Source organism: Lycium barbarum, chromosome 12 (genome assembly GCF_019175385.1).
Source record: "Lycium barbarum isolate Lr01 chromosome 12, ASM1917538v2, whole genome shotgun sequence".
Taxonomy (NCBI): Eukaryota; Viridiplantae; Streptophyta; class Magnoliopsida; order Solanales; family Solanaceae; genus Lycium; species Lycium barbarum.
The window spans coordinates 36,178,033-36,196,430 of NC_083348.1; the positions used below are offsets into that span (position 1 = coordinate 36,178,033).

Genomic DNA, 18,398 nt, shown 5'->3' on the forward strand with positions numbered 1-18,398 from the left:
AGAAAAGAAGAACGATGAAGAAGAAGAAACCACAATTAAGTCTCACCATCCTCACAATCATAATCTCAGTTCTAATGTTCTTCCACCATGATTGTGTGTGATGATGCATGAGCGAAATGGGGAATAGAAAAGTTATGCAGACGTGGGGTTGGTTTAGGTTAGTGAATCCTTTTTTATTTTATCCTTGAGTAGGATAATGCGGAGAAGTTGTAACTATATCCAAAACTGTAAGTATTAAATTCAAGTTTTAAATCTTTATATTTCAATTAATTTTTTTTATATCATTTCAATCAGTGTTTTAAAAGGCGGGGGCGTAAGGCGGGGCGTTTTACATAAGCCTCGAGGCACGGGGCATAAGCCCCATGGGTATTTAATTTTTAGTATTTCTTAAAATAATATAATTACAATAAATATTTTTAAATAGGTAAAATCACATTAAAAAATAAAAGAAAACTGTAAATAAATGAAATATATATATATATATATATATATATATATATATATATCTCTGTGTGCGCGCGCGCGCGCGATCCTCACAAAAAAATGATCAAAGCAATCCATTATGCACCGCTTATAACTTGTAATTATATATAACATAATTTTACAAGTATAAACAATACAATGAAATAAAAGCTATTATGAAATGCAAATCAATTCTAACATTTTAACTTTCAAACACGGAAAAAACTATAGTTTCTTAAAACACTATTACTATCATACTATTCATTTTATCTCCCTATAAGCAAATAATCAATAAAATTTATCAATATTACAATTAAAACATAACTTCTTCATGAACAAAAAATAAAATTATATGATAATTCTGATATATAGGACTTATGACCAATGACAAGTGAAAATGTACAATTCCGCTATGTGTTTTTTTTTTTTTAAAAAACAATTAAGTGATATTCACCCTCACGACGTTCTCAAATAGTAAATATCCAATACTACGACTTGTTATATGAGTTACACCCAATCTTCTATTTCTATAGATGAAAAACTATTAAGTATCATTATTTTGTTAAACAATTATGAGGGTGAATGATTTTAATTAGGGATTTAAAATATAATTTGTGTAAGAACTGTTAGGCGAGCCCTGGGCGTTGGGCGTTAGGCGTGTTTAGGGCGTACGGTTGGGCGCTTAGGGCATAAGCCTCATAGGAACTAAGCCCCGCACATTAGCCCCAGGGCGTTTTGCCACTGCCCTGCCCCGAGGCGAGCCCCGGGGCGAGTCCTGACACTGCCTTTTAAAACAATGATTTCAATATAAAAGTTTTATTTGTCAACTCAAGTTCACATGCAAGAAGCTGATATTATTTAAAATTAAAGTTTTGACTTTTGTCGTATAATATTACTACTAAAAAAAAGGACGTTTTCGACCAAAAAATTTTGATCACATTTTTGGTCGAAAAAAAAATCGACCACGCGCGGTCGAAAAATCAAGAATTTAATTTTTATTTTATTTTCAGTAGGATTTCGACCACACGGGGTCGATTTTTTAAAATGAAAATATAATTTCGACCACGTGTGGTCGAAATTAAATTTTGTATAAATCATAAATGGGAAACGTTTAAATTAAAAATAAAAAAATAAAAAAGAACAATTTTCGACCACAGATGGTCGAAAATTGGACCACATTTGTATATACACATCCGCTGGCTGGTCTTTACTTTTCATATTGAAGATTTTTTTCTTTCTCTCTCTTTCCTCTCTCCCTCTCCTCTCTCTACCCACACACACCACCTCTCTCCCTCTCCTCTCTCTACCCACACACACCACCTCTCTCCCTCTCCTCTCTCTACCCACACCACCAGCCCACCCCCCCACCAGCCCAGACCCTCAACCCACCGCCTTCCGACCACCGCCAGTCCACCGTCGGCGGCGCAGCCCTTGCATTTTCAGGTACGTTTTTTTTTTCAATGTCATGAACACTTACCAATGCATAATAATCTGATGTTATTAGCTACATTACCTTCTATATTTAGTAGATTTGATAACTTTATTTAGTGTTCAATATTTGTTTTAGGGTTTATTTTATGTTTTTTTTTGGATTTTGAATTGAAATTGAATGTTATTTTTTGGGCTGTTTTAGTCCTTTTTTTGGGACTTTTAATTCTTTATTTAGACACTTCATGTTGATAGGGAAAAGGAATAAGGGACAATGTACTGTTGAATTGATTTGCCACTCCATACTGTTGAAATGGTGATAAGAATGAGTAAATGGATCAATACATTATATCATTTGGGCTTAAGACACTTGGGTTTTGACTTGATGGCTTAAGCAATAGATTTGATTGGATTTACGGGTTTGAAATCTGTGGATCCAAAGCACATTTGTTGCTTATCAAATATTAAACTAGCTTAAATTGTCAATTCTCATTCTTTACATCCAGGGATTACTAAGTCCACTTTTTACTTTCTATTGATTTAAGACTTACGAATTCTTCAATTCGAATATTTTATGCAAGCATATAACCAGATTTTGCTTTAATGTTATAGTTCTAGAAATTTATTATCTCAAATCCAAGCAATGACTGATCAAAATTAGAATTTGAATGCTATCAAAGTGAACAATTTCAAGAATCAGATCAACTTCTTCTCCTTACCAAGGATGAAATATCTGTGCATTTTACGTGGTATTTATTTGTGATTGGTAATACCTTTTTATAACGGGTTACTAGAGCAATCTATTCAATATGTAGATATAACAATAACCTATTTATGGATATCTTTTTGCAAACAAAATGGCGTTTATCGCTTAACTAGGCAGCTTTCAAACAAGACAAAACTCATACACATGGACAAAGTTCAGTTGAAACAGGAAAACCAATCACACCTACAGATCTACACTCAGTAACTCAGGATGTGAGAATGGGGATGGCTAGGTGCTCAGATTTTTCCATCCACCATTTGAATGATGTACGATACGATTTTCCCGAAAGAGTCTAATATTTCTATTTGAGCACATACATTACATATAACTGGAAAAGAATCCTTTTTTTTTTTGCAAGGTACTAGATAAGAATCATTTCTGAAACCTTATGCTGATATGTGTAAACACAATTTGTTAAGAAAAGTGATTGTCAGAAGCTTCTATAGCTTGGCCTTAGCTCTTAAAGTTTGGAACCAATGAAAATGTATTTATTCTCTTGCAGTATTGTAAGCACTTCTCTCACGTCTCTCTTAATTCGTAACTTCTAATTCTGCATGTCTATTTAAAAACGTCAAGTTGCTCCCATTGACCAGAATCTTGTAATTCACAAATGGGCAGATCCATTACCTCCAAGCTCTCCACATAGTTCTGTCCTTTCTAAGAGGAGTCTTTATCCAATAACTGCACCACAGGGACTTTATAAAAAGTCCTCTTTATGTTTGTGCAAGTTACATTTGCCTTCATGGAACCCATTTGGGTTATTTTGCAACCCAGCTGGAGTTGATTAAATCCGAGAATTTGTTCGTCTTGATAGATCACAATAGTGCTGTCTACACTACTTGCTCTACCTCAATGTACCTCTAATAGTGTGCTTTATCATCTAGTTTGTGGATAACAATGTAGGAATTCAGTGGTCACAACTTGTTAAGGTATAGCTATTTGTCATGAAAATAAAACCTTAAGTTACTGGCAGTGCAATCAGTAACATATTTGCTTACACATTTCGTGTTCAACTTCATGCATAACTTTAAGAACTTTGACTTTGTAAGCACAAATATGTGATGTATCTTAAGTTTCAGAAATGATGGTACTTTGTATTGCTTGGGATCAGGAAGTTTTACTTGCGAATGCATTAAAAACCCATGCATTACATGACTTTCCTTTTCTTGTGTTCCGAGAGTCCTGTTAAGTTTTCTCTGTAAACTCACTTCTTTTCAAGGTTGTCCTAAACTTACTATGTTTTTAATTTGAAGCTTTCATTTTCTTATTTATCATGTTGCAGTGTCAGAAGTTCATGGGAGGACGTTCGGAGTGTGGACTTTTCTAACCTGCACTCTTTGCTATCTTTGTGCATTTAACCTAAATGACAGGCCTTTGTATTTGGCAACCTTGTTATCGTTCGTCTATGCATTCGGTCATTTCTTGACAGAGTTCTTGATCTATCAGACAATGGAAATAAAAAATCTGGTCACCATTGGTATATTTGCAGGTAATGTTTTTATTAGCGCCACTAGATTTACACAACTAGTGTTTTCAAAATGCAAGAATTGCTTTCAAATGATATAACCTGTGATTCGTACTTTATTCACCTAGGACCATGTGATTTAGAGTTTCTGCTTAGCATCTATTAGTATGGACCTGGGTTCATTTAGTTGTGCCATGTCACTGAATCCCAACTTAAAGATGTTAGTTATACTTTAAGAAAAAAGAGATGATAGTTTCAGAAAAAAAGTTTCAAAAAAGAAAAAGGAGATGATCAAGCAAATCTTTAAGATGGTTGTAATGAAGGGTTAAATTAGTTATCAACTTCTGAGCATCTTCACCTATGTTTGTGCTTTAACTGTAAAAGGAAGTTTGAGGATCTGGAAGTAACTATGGTTTGGACTTTGGTTCCTGCTTGTATTTTATGGTGTATTTGGTTGGAAAGAAATCAACTATGTTTTCAAGGCACCACATGGTTGGAAAGAAATGAAAGATGTTTTTATGACACTACAACTGCCAATCACACTCTCAAAACCAGATGCTTAGTTAATATTTTTAGTTGGGCCAACCTAACCCCTGTAATCAGTTGTAACACCCTGTATCTTGGAACTAAGTTTGGACTCATATCATTAGAGTTTTAGTGGAAAAAACTGAAGGTTTGAACGTTTTGCGAAAATGGTTGATAGGCCTACTTCGGGCAGCCATAAATCCTTGATTAGTTGGGAATTTGGGAAAGTACCCTTAATGAAAGTTGTAGTATGTAGAAATATCTTTCTAACGATATAAGGACCAAGCCAATCAGAGATCGGAGCAAGGAGATATGATCGTCTCAATATGGCTAATAGTAAGGCACTTAAAATTCTATAGAATCGGCTAAGTTTTCGATATGTCTGCCTTCTAGTCCCATTTCGTGCAAATACATTGGGAAGTTGAGGAAACTTAAAACATGAAAGTTTTAGCCCTTTGAAATATCTTTCCAACGGTATATTGTGGAGCCCAAACAGAGCTGTGTACAAGAAGTTATGCCTATTTTACCGAACACTGTGCAGAACCGACACTCGTCGCTTCTCGGGGCGCGTGAGGGCGCGTGAGAGAGTGCGCGATGGCCCCGCTTCGCGGACCGATCGCATAACTCTGTGTTTTTAGCTGCAGAATGTCGCGCGATGCACCCGCATCGCGGACCCATCGCGAAACAGGTCGATTTCGGGTTAAAAGTTGGGATTTCGCGTTTTAAGTTATATTTAACCTTGGGGTTTATTTCCCTAACACCCCTAGTCACGAAAAATTACCCTAAAGTCAGGAAGAACAAGTCCCAAGCCTCAAGAACCTTCCAAGGTAAGTTTATCATGATTCTAGGTTGAATTCAAGTTCCTAATCCCTTTCTAACTTGAGTAAACCTGTCCAACTCAATTCTAACATATACTCTAATAATCTAAGCAAGAAATCATTGTTCCTAATCTAGGGTTATCAAGAAAACCATCTCAAGGTTCAAGAATCAAGATTTAGGAAATCTTCTCCAAAATTCAAGTCTTTAATTCAAGATTTTGGAGCAATTAAGGTATGTAGAACTTCCATCCACATGTGGGAATCTCTACGTTCTTCCCCATGCTCCGTTTCTTGATATCAATGAAGTTCAAATCCTAGGGCATTAAACCCAACATATTGGTAGCCCGTATTTATGTATTTATGTACATGGATTTTGTATCTATATTCGTTGTTGTATTCCTAATCTTCCATTACGGTTATTAGGAACCCTAGCTTAATCCATGAATCATGAATTCATCCTCATGTGTTCTCATTATGTTTATATGAAACTTTATGATTTTATCTCGCAAGTTACAAGCATGTTTTCAAGTCAATTATATATATATGATTACGAACTATTCTTATTACTCATGAATCAAGAACATGTATGCAAGACTTTACAAGTTATTTCATGAAACCATGTTTACAAGTTACTCCATGAAACCATGTTTACAAGTTATTTCGTGAAATCATGATTACAAGTTATTTATAAGTTATTTCATGAAAATCATGGGCTTCTTAGCCAACTATATCATGTTCATGTTTTTGGGAATTGCTTAGTTAACCGAGAAGGCTCAGATAGCCTGAAACTACGTTGCCACCGTAGGATAAGGGTTGTCAGCAAGGAGGCAACACCTTCATTATGCAGTTTGGATCCTTACATGCTTATTATTACTTAAATCTCATACCCCTGGCAAGGTGTGAGTGTTCTGCTGGTAGGACGCAAGTACCAGAATCATGTTGTCGGTTATACTATAGCGTTCCCCACGTTACAAGCAGTTTTACATACATGTATTTCCATTGATTTACTGTTTTCAGACTTTACTCACGTTTCATGCTCATGTTCAAATTACATTCAGTTTCAGTTCATGTCTTATATCTATGTTGTGCCATGTTCTTCGTTCCAGCAGGTTTTACATACTAGTACTATTCACCATGTACTAACGTCCCTTTTGCTCGGGGCCTGCACTTCACGGTGTAGATACGGGTTTTCAGGAGCATACACCTGCGCAATAGGATCACTTCAGTTATCAGCTTATTGGTGAGCCCCACCCCTCTCGGGGTTCAACATGGAGTCTGCATTAGTATTCAGTTTATGGTAGTCCAGGGCTATGTCCTGGGAGTTAGTATTCAGACATGTTTTAGAGGTTTCATAGATAGATGTTAGTTCACAGAGTCAGTTATGCTTTCATGTTTGCAAACTATTATGTTTTCATGATACTTCATGCTATGAGATAATTTCAAGACTTATTCCGCAAATTACATTTTTCATGATTCATTTAAATTGCATCATGTAGATTATATTGTTTTGATGCCCATGTTGACAAGCAAGCCATGAGGTTCGCTCGGACACATGCAAGCAAGACCCGAGTGCCGTGTTACGCCCAGGCCATGGTTCGAGGCGTGACATCAGTCTCGACTCTATCATGGATTTTATCCTTAGTTTCCGTTTAAAAAAGAATGTCTCTTTCTTTTGAGAACTCTTTAATTCCAACTTTCCACGTGACATATCCAACTCTTTAGTACATTCTATAAGATTCGTGATACCTGTTGCATTCTTTGCTAATTGAAATAGTTTATCTTTATGTAAATATTTGTTTAAGCTTTTCTCATACATTTTGATTTATTTATGTAGGACCTGCTGCAGCAACCTGTTATGCTTTTTATCAACCAAGAAGCAAAACGAAGTGGGATAAATCCCCAAAGTATTGATGAACCTAGTCCCTTGGATTCTTTTGAAGGGAGCGGGGCTCTTCTAAATATTGTCCTAGATCAGAAGCAGTCAAATGTGGACAGGTGGTATTGTCTCCTTGTTGATGTCTTTTAGTTAGTTTCCTTGAAGTCTTATTAACTTCCTGCGTTTCAACCACAACCCTTCATGGTTTTCTGATTGGTGGAAGAAAGTAGAGAATGCTGTACAAGGTTTGCACCTCGACGTATCGAGAGATACTGATTTGTCTAGGGTTGTAAAAGGTTAATTATCTTCTTTTCCTTTTGAGTGTGTTGGTTCAGGCAACATATCATTCCCTTTTTCATGTTGTTGAAGATATTGAAAGTTGCATAATTCAAAATCAATCAGGGGTTGCAAGTGTCATCAAGGATGGTCAGGGCTTCAAGTCTTCATGCCTGTTATATCTGGATGAGTGGAAGCAACTCAGGCAAACAATTGAGGAAGTATGTGTTACTGCTAGAGACTATGTTGATGTTTGGGCGGATGCAAGCAAGAAAATGGGGAAGAGAAGAGTATTCTCAGAGTTTTTGAAGCTCTTGGACACCGAACATTGACCTTTTTGATTAATGTGCTTTTGGATTCTAATTCTGCTATGTTTAAATGGATATGTATATTATGTTTAAGGGTTTGAACGTAGTTTTAATTTGAACTACAAGTTCTTTTAATTTTAAGATGTTTAAGTGTTTGAACGTAGTTTATGATGTTTAAGTGTTTAAATGGACAATGTTTAAGTGTTCAAGTGTTTGAACATTGTTTATGGTTGTTGTGTTGCATTGTTGATGAATTGGATGACTGTTTTGGTTGATGAATTTGGTTATTTGAAAATTGGCAGGAGGGATGTCAAAAACAGGCAAATGCTAGAAAAAATATTCCAGATTTTCGACTACTCAGCCCAGATATTTCACAATTTCGACCACATGTGGTCGAAATTATACCCAGAAAAATACAATTTCGACCACGTGTGGTCGAAATTTAGCAATATGGTTGCCAAATTTCGACCACATGTGATCGAAAATCTGGGCCCAATTTACAATTTCGACCACATGTGGTTGAAATTGTGAAAATAATTTTTTTATATTTAAATATAAATAGTGTTTTCGACCACACGTAGTCGAAAAAGTTAAATATATAATTTAATATAAAAATAATTTTTCGACCACATGTGGTCGAAAATAATTTTCCTTTAATTTCGGTAGAATGTGATTGCGACCATGTGTGGTCGAAAAAAAATTTCGACCTACCTATTAGCGACCTACGCGTGTGGTCGAAATAAAGGCCTTTTCGACCTCGTGTAGTTGAAATTTTTGGTCGAAAATCCCGGTTTTTTTAGTAGTGTATGTTACAAAATCTAGGATCTGAGTTGATTTGGCTTAAAGTAGCGTGAAATATAATATTGAAAAAAATATTATAGATCAACTTTTGAATAAGTAATATATCGATTTGTTTAAAAAGATACTTAAATTTTACTCACATAGAGAAAGTATTGAATTTCAAATCAAACTGCACATTAGGATTAGATTACCGAAAATTAATTTTCAAGTTTAAAAATTTAATGTAAAATTTCCAAAATTTATGATAACAGTTATTTTTCTTGTCCTAATTATTATGTCACTTTCAATAGAAAATAAGGGATACATCTCTTAAATCAAGCCTTAAGTTCCTCAAAAGTAGGGTGAAAATCGTTTCCTACTTTTTTGAATGACAGTATTTATTTTTTCTTTTTCTATTTTAAAATAATTTGACACTTGACATTCTAAGGTGATTACACTTAACATCCTCTCATTCTTTTGCCCCTCCTACTCTATATAGATAGATAAGGAAAGATTTAATTAGAAAATTATTTGCCAAAAATAACGCCAGATTTTTATTTTGAAAGGAAATATATATTATTAGTGTTTATGTATATTAAGTAAAATAATAAATGAAAATTTTGTCTATTGTAGAGTCCTTTTAATGAAGGGCAAAAAGTTCAATCAATATTTCTAATGCCTTCGTACTTTTATTCTAGTTTAGTGTTCATGCGTTCGCACATGTATATCGCGTAAATACGTAAAAAATTGTATTGTATTGTAATCAACTATCAAGTTCATATTAATGGATAACATGTTCTGCTTAAGGATCGAAGAAATCAACTAAGATAAAAAATAATACGTTCAAAGGAAAGATCATTTTTTTTTCTCAATTTCAAACTTGTTGGGTTAGACTATGCAGATCCTATATATTCATTCAACGGTTAGAGAATTCAGTATTATTAAGTTTATTATTATTTGACTTTTATACTGGTTAACAATAAACCTTGCTCTCAGATTTGCTATGGTACACATGTGAGGCTCACTTGGAAAAAGACAAAAACATTTAACTTTTTTTACGGGTCTCTAAATTGCAAACCAAACACGTATTAATTTTATACATAAATAACTTATCTCCTAACCAACTACCAAACATGATATTACTTATCAAAATTTACTACATGCATAACTCATCTCCAAACCAGCTAGAACCCTGAAAGGAATTTGAATGTTGTTACAAATATAACTAAACCAAAAACTTATATGGGCCGCTCATGCACTTACAACTCGGGGAAATTCCTACCATCATCATTTCATCGCCACAAATGGCAAAGTATTAAAAACTCATGACCTTGTTTTTGCAACGAGGCCAAAACTTGTCGTGGCCGACATCGTCCACTACGGTAGTACGGACATAGCGTTTTCGCCTTATGGTGAATACTAGAGACAAATTCGTAAAATTTGCATACTCGAACTCCTGAGTGCTAAGATGGCTAAATTTTTTAGCTTGATTCGTCAAGATGAGCTATCAAAGATGGTTTCTTCTATACGAACGATGCCAGATATTCCAGTCAACATTACGGACAAAAAATTTTGGTTTACGAGATCGGTAACTTGTAGATTAGCTTTGGGAAAAATATGTCGCGACCAAGATAAATTGATAATTTTCATGAGGGAAATAATATCGTTGGCAGGTGGATTTAGTGTTGCTGATTTTTTCCCTACGTGGAAAATGCTACATGACGTTGGTGGTTCGAAATCGAGACTTGTGAAGGCACATCGTAAGATTGATGAAATTTTGAAAAAAGTAGTGAATGAGCACAAACAAAATCGGGCAGATGGCCAAAAGGGTAATGGTGAATTTTGTGGGGAGGATTTGATTGATGTTTTGCTAAGAGTTAGAGAAAGTGGAGAAGTTCAAATTCCTATAACGGATGACAATATCAAATCAATATTAGTCGTAAGTTTTCTAGATCAACCTTGATATGGTAACTTGACAGATACATTAACAATTTGCTATAAACGATCAATTGCATTTATAGTTTGAATTCGTTATAGCTTAAACTCGTAGTTATTCTATGGGATAACAGCCCTGAAAATTAATGGCTGACAAATGTATATGTTTTGTATATTAAGTATATATATACATATTATATACACAAATATACTAATATACATAATCAATGTATACATTTTGTATATTTTGGCTAGCGCCCGTTCCGATAGGACAATGAAAAAAGCCCTTATTTTATGGGATAATAACCTTTTTGGACTGCCAGAAAACTAATAGCCGGCAAATGTATATGTTTTGCATATTAATTACCTGTTTTGTGCTTATTTCTTCATCATGTAGGACATGTTCTCTGCTGGATCTGAAACATCCTCAACAACTATAATCTGGGCATTATCTGAAATGATGAAGAAACCAAGTGTCTTAGCAAAGGCACAAGCTGAAGTGAGACAAGCCTTGAAGGAGAAGAAAGGTTTTCAACAAATTGATCTTGATGAGTTAAAGTACTTGAAGTTAGTAATCAAAGAAACTTTAAGGATGCACCCTCCAATTCCTCTGTTAGTCCCTAGAGAATGTACGGAGGATACAAACATTGAGGGGTACAATATATCTTCCAAAACTCGAGTCATAGTTAATGCATGGGCAATTGGACGAGATCCTCAAAGTTGGGATGACCCTGAAAGCTTTTCGCCAGAGAGGTTCGAGAATAGTTCTATTGACTTTCTTGGAAATCATCATCAATTTATTCCGTTCGGTGCAGGAAGACGGATTTGTCCGGGAATGTTATTTGGTTTAGCCAATGTTGGACAACCTTTAGCTCAATTGCTTTATCACTTCGATTGGAAACTCCCTAATGGACAAAGTCATGAAAATTTGGACATGATAGAGTCACCTGGAATTTCTGCAACAAGAAAGGATGATCTTGTTTTGATTGCCACTCCTTATAATCCTTGAATTTATTGAGATGTTGTAGAAATAAAAAGCAGGGTAAAATCAGAAATTGGCTACTGCTTCTAGGTCATTTTTATTTGAGAAAAACTTAAAGTTTCGACCTATAGTATCTGCTAGAGTTGGTTTAAGTTCCACTTTATATCATCTTTGGTGTACTCAATAATTGTTTTGGGGTATAATATTACAAATAAAGGTTTTTCTCTTTTACATATGTATTTAAATGTTTGCATAACATAAACTTGTCAATAAAAAATTTCACTTTACCCTCTTAATGTTTGAGGTGAAGTATCTCCTCAATTTTGTAATAGGACAAAACTCTCTTACCATATGGGAAAAAAATGTTTAGCATCAAAGTCCAAAACTCCAAATCCCTTGCCCTTCTTCAAATATGTACTTTTGACTGAAATTACTGCACTTCTTAATTTCTCACCAAAAATGGACAAACAATGTTAACAAGAATAATTAAAAGGATGTTGTAACATTCATTGATCAAAATTCATGAACTTGACCCATATTCTTCAGTGCTTAATCTTATCAAGAAAGAGTACATTTCATCTCAAGTAGTTATCGTGGACTCGTTCGATATAAGTAGATGGTTGCCGTATTTAATTAGTATAACGAGACCTTTGTTGTTTAACAAGATTGGCATCTTATTTGTAAAAAGCTCTTCAGGTCGTACATTGTGAAACTAACTGCAGAATAAAGGCGTGAACTTATTTTCAGTCAGCTTTATTATGTTTCATAGTATTTTGCCATTGCTTTTTATACTGCTTGTTCTTGGCTAAAGGGAACTATGTTGAATGATGTTGTTGTTATGTTTTTACAAAAAAAATGAGAAGTTGTGTTTCCCTAGGATTGCAATCCTCATCACGCGGTTCCAGATAGAGTAATTCTCGGATCCACTCAGCTACATAGAGGTCAAAAACAATCCCTAAATTGTCTGTCAATTGTAAGTAGAGAGGATGATTGTGACTTAGGTTCTCTGGTAGCTCATTATCAACTTATATTGTCCAAGTTCCTCAATAAACTTGAATGTATGAATCTCGAGATGAATTAAAAACACAGATCTTCAGTCCTCGGGGTCTAAGACCATATCAATGTCCGAATAGCTCTGAACCATGGCTCAATGGAACAGTGAAGGTGTGAGCTCGGAGAAGAAGACTTTAGAGAGAATTTGTGGAACTTTTCTGTATATTCAATATTAAATAAAAGGAAAAGGGTCAAATATATCCCTCTACTTTATTAGCTAATTTTATCCTCAGTTAGCGATTGTGAATAAAAATACTTTTGACGTCTACAAACTTCACACTTAAACCCCTATTTGGATGAAAACCCTCCAAATCATCTTAAATTACCCAATTTCAAAAAAAAAAATTACCCTCCCTTTGACCCGCTCCGACCCACCTACCACCACCACCACCATCATCATCATCATCATCAAGCTTGAGCTTCTTTCATGGAGAAAAAAAAAAAAAAAAAAAAAACACACACCCAAATGATTGATTCTTGATTCCTTGAGAATTGAGATGTTTCCAACAAGAAACAATACCCACTCAATTTGAACTCCAACTTTGCTGTTCCGGAATTTGAGGCCAAGCTTCGAACAAACTTCTTCAATGGAGTCTTATGCTCCATAATATAAAACCCATATTGCATTCTGTGTTTCTGATTTGGGTTTTAAGTTCCACATCTTTTACTTTGGACAAAACAAAAGAATTCACAGTTCATTGTTCTTTTTTTCTTGAAGAATGAAGTTTTGTTAATTTTTTCAGATTTAGAGGGTTAATTGCTCTGGTTTTACTCAATTTTGTAGAATATGCTCCATAATACAAAACCCATATTGCAATTTGGTGTTTCTGCTTTGGGTCCCGTGTTCCACATCTTTTACTTAGGACAAAACACAACAATGCTTTGTTCATTGCTCTTTTTTTGAAAAAAAAAAAATTGAAGTTTTGTTAATTCATCCAGAATTGGAGAAGTTGATTTGCTTTTGTTTTTCTCTGTTTTTTATAGAACTAGTATACGTATCCGCGCGATGCGCGGATTGTTAAAAAAAAAAGGAGTTCAGAGAGATAATTATATTAACAATCTTGTCGTTTAAGTTCTGATCATCTTGAATAGTGCTGACATATTAAGAAATTATATTAACACAACATCGTACTAACATGAAAGAGTTGAATCGCAAAAAGTTTGAATACATCTTAAAAGTGTTAGTGATGTAGACAATTCAATTTTACCTAATTTACCCCCATCATCGGGAGGTTTTCGCATCGTGTTAATGATGTAGACAATTCAATTTTACCTAATTTACCCCCATCATTGGGAGGTTTCCGCATCTACACATTTTGAAATAATTTGTGTTTTCAATATTGGAGATTTCAAATGATTTAGTTTTAAACACTTTCACATATAAAATTAGAAAACTGTTTTACACCAAAAATGTAGACAGTACAAAAAACATTTTATTTGTGAAAAAAAATAATTGCTAGAAATAAAATAATTTTTTTGGCATTTCACGAAATATAAATATACTTATTCAGAATCAGTAACGACTTTGATTATTTCATAATATATCTAAAACGATCATTGAAGTTATCGAGATCTAATCTTCCCCACAGATCACCTCCACCCACATAGCTAAATATATTCTAAATCAAGCCCTCAACATCCTAACCGAGCATATATAGTAAAAAATCGACTTAATGATTTTAAAACATAAAAAGATTAAACATTTTATTTTCCAAAACTTTGCAATTTGTGTACTTTTGGTATCTTTTTGCCATCTCATCAACATAACTTTGGCTTTCTTTTCCTGTTGCAGGTGCTCCATCTGTTTTGCCCTCTTTAAGAGTACTATTTCGCAGAGCAATAAGATATGGTAGGCCTAAGTTCCCATCGCTTAAAAGTGTATAGTTTCAATGCAAAAACAGCAACAAAAGACAGTAAATTATTCCATCATAAAGTCGAAGATTTAGAAAAATATATGTATCATAACCAAACACCAAGATATATATTCCTTTATGTACAAAGCTAGTGAATGTAGGGAAAGAGCATCCGATCTCTCTTTTGTAGGCTATTTCCTCTTTAAAAGTGTCATATATGTCGTCAATAGTTAGCCACTTAGCCCGTGGAAAGATACTCTAATATGTGCGGTCGATATTTATTTGAGCACATCGAATGAGTAAATTTTTCTTTCTATGCAATATATAACAAATAAAATTATAAAATCAAAGATGGTAAAAGCTTACTCGCGCTAGTGTTTACATCAAACTAATGGATAAGCTAGTAAAACTTGATTAATTCAATCCGAACGGCTATGTAGCTAAGCAAATATAAACATCTTAAATTATTGTTGAAGACCAACAATAATTTATGGTACCTGGTAGTGATTCTTTTGTCAACATTTTGATCAATCAGTGAAGAATTTTTTTCCAGCAAGCCTATCAACAATAAGATGGACGGTGAGTGACTTAATCCAAGCAAAGAGTTGAGCAACTTCAATATAAAACCATTGTAACATTTTCTAGGCAGATGGATTGGAAAAAACATGACTATGTTTAACAACATAAAACTTTTAAAAGCCCACATACTGCAAAGCTATATGTTGATGTTATAAAAGAAATAAGTCAAGAACCATACGTGAGATTATCACCTCATATAGCTCCTTAAAAGTCACAAATAAATCGAAGAGCCATTGTACAATCTGTATTCGGATCTGTAAAATCAGGTTTCCTTCTCAAGTAGGTATGCCGAAGTATCAACATGTTAAAGGAAAGCAATTATAAGTACATGGCTTCCACAGATTGCACAATAAATAATCTTTAATTCACAGATTGCATATCCAAAACCATCCATGGCTTACCTATGATATGTAAGCTTATATGACTATGCTAACACAAATCAATGATGAAGAACAAAATAAATAGTAAATAACTTGAAGTAGTAGCCAAAAAATAATTAATTTCTCAATAATTAAAATTAGTTACGAATTCTTATTCAGAAAGATTTAATCAACTCACGAAAACAACTTGAATGATGTTGTGGCGTAGCAGGATTGAAACTCAAATTTCCATATTGCATATTGAAAAGACTTGAATCCATAATCTCATTCACCAAAATGCCTTTACCCTTCTTCTGGTTTGTATTTGTAGAAGAACAACTTTCAAAATCTGCCATTAAAATTAAGATCATATAAACTTATAATCTAGATCTTCTAGAAAAATATAGATAATTTTAGATACAAATGAACATCAGCTTACAATTCAAATAAGATATTTTTTTAATGACTCGTGGTAGAAAATAATTTAATATCAACCGGTGTCTTCATGATAATGTGGTCAAGTTTGAATGGTGAAAATGTAAAATAATTCAAGCTTTACCATCATCACCTGGAGCACAATTTAAATCAGACAGTATATCTTGACTTTGGATACTTGTGATTAATTTTTTTGATCATAAAAAGCTTAATTAATAACTCAAGCTAGAAGCAAAAGAAATATTTTATTCACAGTTCTAAATTTAGTTGCCCAGCTCACCAAAATAATTCGAATGATTCTATGGCATAGCACTATTTAAAACTCAAATTTTCATATTGCATATTAAAACGACTTGAATCCGTAATCTCTTTCATTTATATGCATTTACCCTTCTTCTGTTTATTATCTATGGACAAAGAATTTCCAAAATTTGCCATTAACGAATTAAGATTTTCAAATAAACTTAAATCTACATCTTCCGGATAAATTTAGATACTAATTTGGTACAAATTTAGAAATAGAACACACACAAAAAAAAAAAAAAAAAACACTAACATTCTCAAATCTCGTAGCGGAAGGGTCTTTGAATTATGTGGAAGTGGTTGTCCCTTTGTTTTATCTCCCTCAGATGTATGCATTCCAAACATCTAATTATACTCAATCCTGATTTATCTGAATTCTTTTGTATTGTTCCCTGACATACAGTTCTATTAATTGACATGTTTGAGCTCATCACATTCTCTTGTTTTCTCATTTCATTGACATCATGGTTTAGAAAACACCTCTTTTTTTTTTCTTTTTTTTTTTGACCGGGCAACTGTTCGTGAACATTTTCAAAAAGGTAAGCATGTAGAATGTTTGTAAAAATTCAACATTATACATATACATATATTGAAGCTGACTATTCGTTATATCACATAGAAGCCAATGAACTCTTTTCTCTTTTTCGATTCCATTCCCTCTGCAATACGTGGGTCAACATTCTCTATAGAAAAAATGACATTGTTTTGAAAATAAGATAGATAAAGAAACAAAATGGAAAAGTAATAATACGACTCTACACATCTATTACCAAAACATATAAATGGACATGCTCACCATAATCTCACGTGTAATTAGACATTAGCAATCCTTTGCAGTCGCCCACAACTTCGTGCATGAGATCAAAGAACATAAGCATCTAATTTTACTACCACAATGATTAGTGCCTATTCCATTCCTTTAATCCTTGATAAACGAAAGAAAAAAACAAAGTAGGAATGTTATGATGTTCATCCGGGCAGCAACAAGATTAAGACTGGTTCACCAATATGTTCTCATAAGGTAGCCACAAAATACAGAAAGTTATAAATAGAAGTTATAATCAGTTTTAAGGAGTAAAACCGTGTGGAGAAGTTACAATAATCAGTTTCAAATTCAAAAATATCAATTAGATATGAGTAGATTAATTCAAATTCAAATTCAATTAAAAAAAAGAACGAAAAAGAAGCTTAAATTTAGGACATGATTGAGAGTTTAGTTAATAATTTTTTTTTAAAAAAAAAATTAAATTCAAATTATACAAAATTGTGGATAATACTAACGTACATTGTAAAGAAAGGAAAATAACATGCTACTATAAAACAATTTGTTTCCAAGTAACCAAATAAGAAAGTAAATACACAATAGCAACATGAATTTGGAAAACACAGACAAACAACAACAGCAACATAGAACGTGTGCTTGACTCTAATATTTAGGAGCACGTCCCTTTTAATCTAATTTTATATTTTTAAAAATTATAAGTAGTTTAAATTAAAAAAAAAAAAAACTAATACCTAATTATTAACTAATAATTATTTTTTGTCTTAAAACTACCACATGTCATTATCTTACGTTGTCACTTATCAAAATCTTATGACAAACTATCTTCTTTTTAATAATATATAGAATAGATATAGATATGCTCCACAATAAAAAAAACCCAAATTGCATTTTGTGCATTTTGTGTTTCTGACTTGGGTTTCGCGTCTCACATCTTTAACATAGGAAACAACACAAGAATTCACTGTTCGTTGCTCTTTTTTCAATAAAAGAATGACGCTTTGTTAATTCATCCAGAATTAGATGGTTGATTGCGTTAGTTTTACTCTATCTTTACAGAATATGCTCCTTAATACATTTGGGGTGTGTGTTTAAAGGTGAATTTTGGGGTTTATCATTTGAGCGTGTTTTTGCTTCTTTCTTTTTTCTCCGAGAAAGAAGTTCATGCTTGATGATGATGATGATGATAGGTGCGTCGAGTCGGGTCAACAAAGGGAGTGGATAATTTTTTTGAAATTGGGTAATTTAAAAGGATTTGGGGGTTTCATCCAAATAGGGGTATAAGTGTGAAATTTGAAGACGGCAGGGGTATTTTTAGAGAAAATGACCAAAATAGTACATTATCTTTAGGTTTACACTTAAAATCCTACATGTTCTTTTACATGAAGCATTAATAGTTCATTATATTTGCATA

At 33.6% G+C, this 18,398-nt stretch overlaps 1 protein-coding gene and 1 long non-coding RNA gene across 8 annotated transcripts; both read left to right on the top strand.

Annotated features, from left to right (window-relative positions):
• Positions 1 to 1,686: 1,686 nt before the first annotated feature.
• On the top strand, positions 1,687 to 8,149 carry LOC132623378 (uncharacterized). 7 transcript variants are annotated; one of them, XR_009576219.1, is made up of 6 exons: positions 1,687 to 1,905; positions 3,939 to 4,145; positions 5,601 to 5,696; positions 6,571 to 6,704; positions 7,299 to 7,636; positions 7,743 to 8,149. It is a non-coding gene; the product is annotated as an uncharacterized LOC132623378 (long non-coding RNA). The 7 variants fall into 7 exon arrangements; XR_009576218.1 differs by having other exon boundaries at positions 6,574 to 6,704; XR_009576223.1 differs by having other exon boundaries at positions 6,645 to 6,704.
• Positions 8,150 to 9,995: 1,846 nt separating this feature from the next.
• LOC132625091 (premnaspirodiene oxygenase-like) lies at positions 9,996 to 11,764 on the top strand. Its single transcript, XM_060339863.1, has 2 exons — positions 9,996 to 10,643; positions 11,037 to 11,764. Exons 1-2 carry the CDS (start codon positions 10,173 to 10,175, stop codon positions 11,646 to 11,648), a joined length of 1,083 nt encoding a protein of 360 aa, XP_060195846.1. The 5' UTR covers positions 9,996 to 10,172; the 3' UTR covers positions 11,649 to 11,764.
• Positions 11,765 to 18,398: the final 6,634 nt, after the last annotated feature.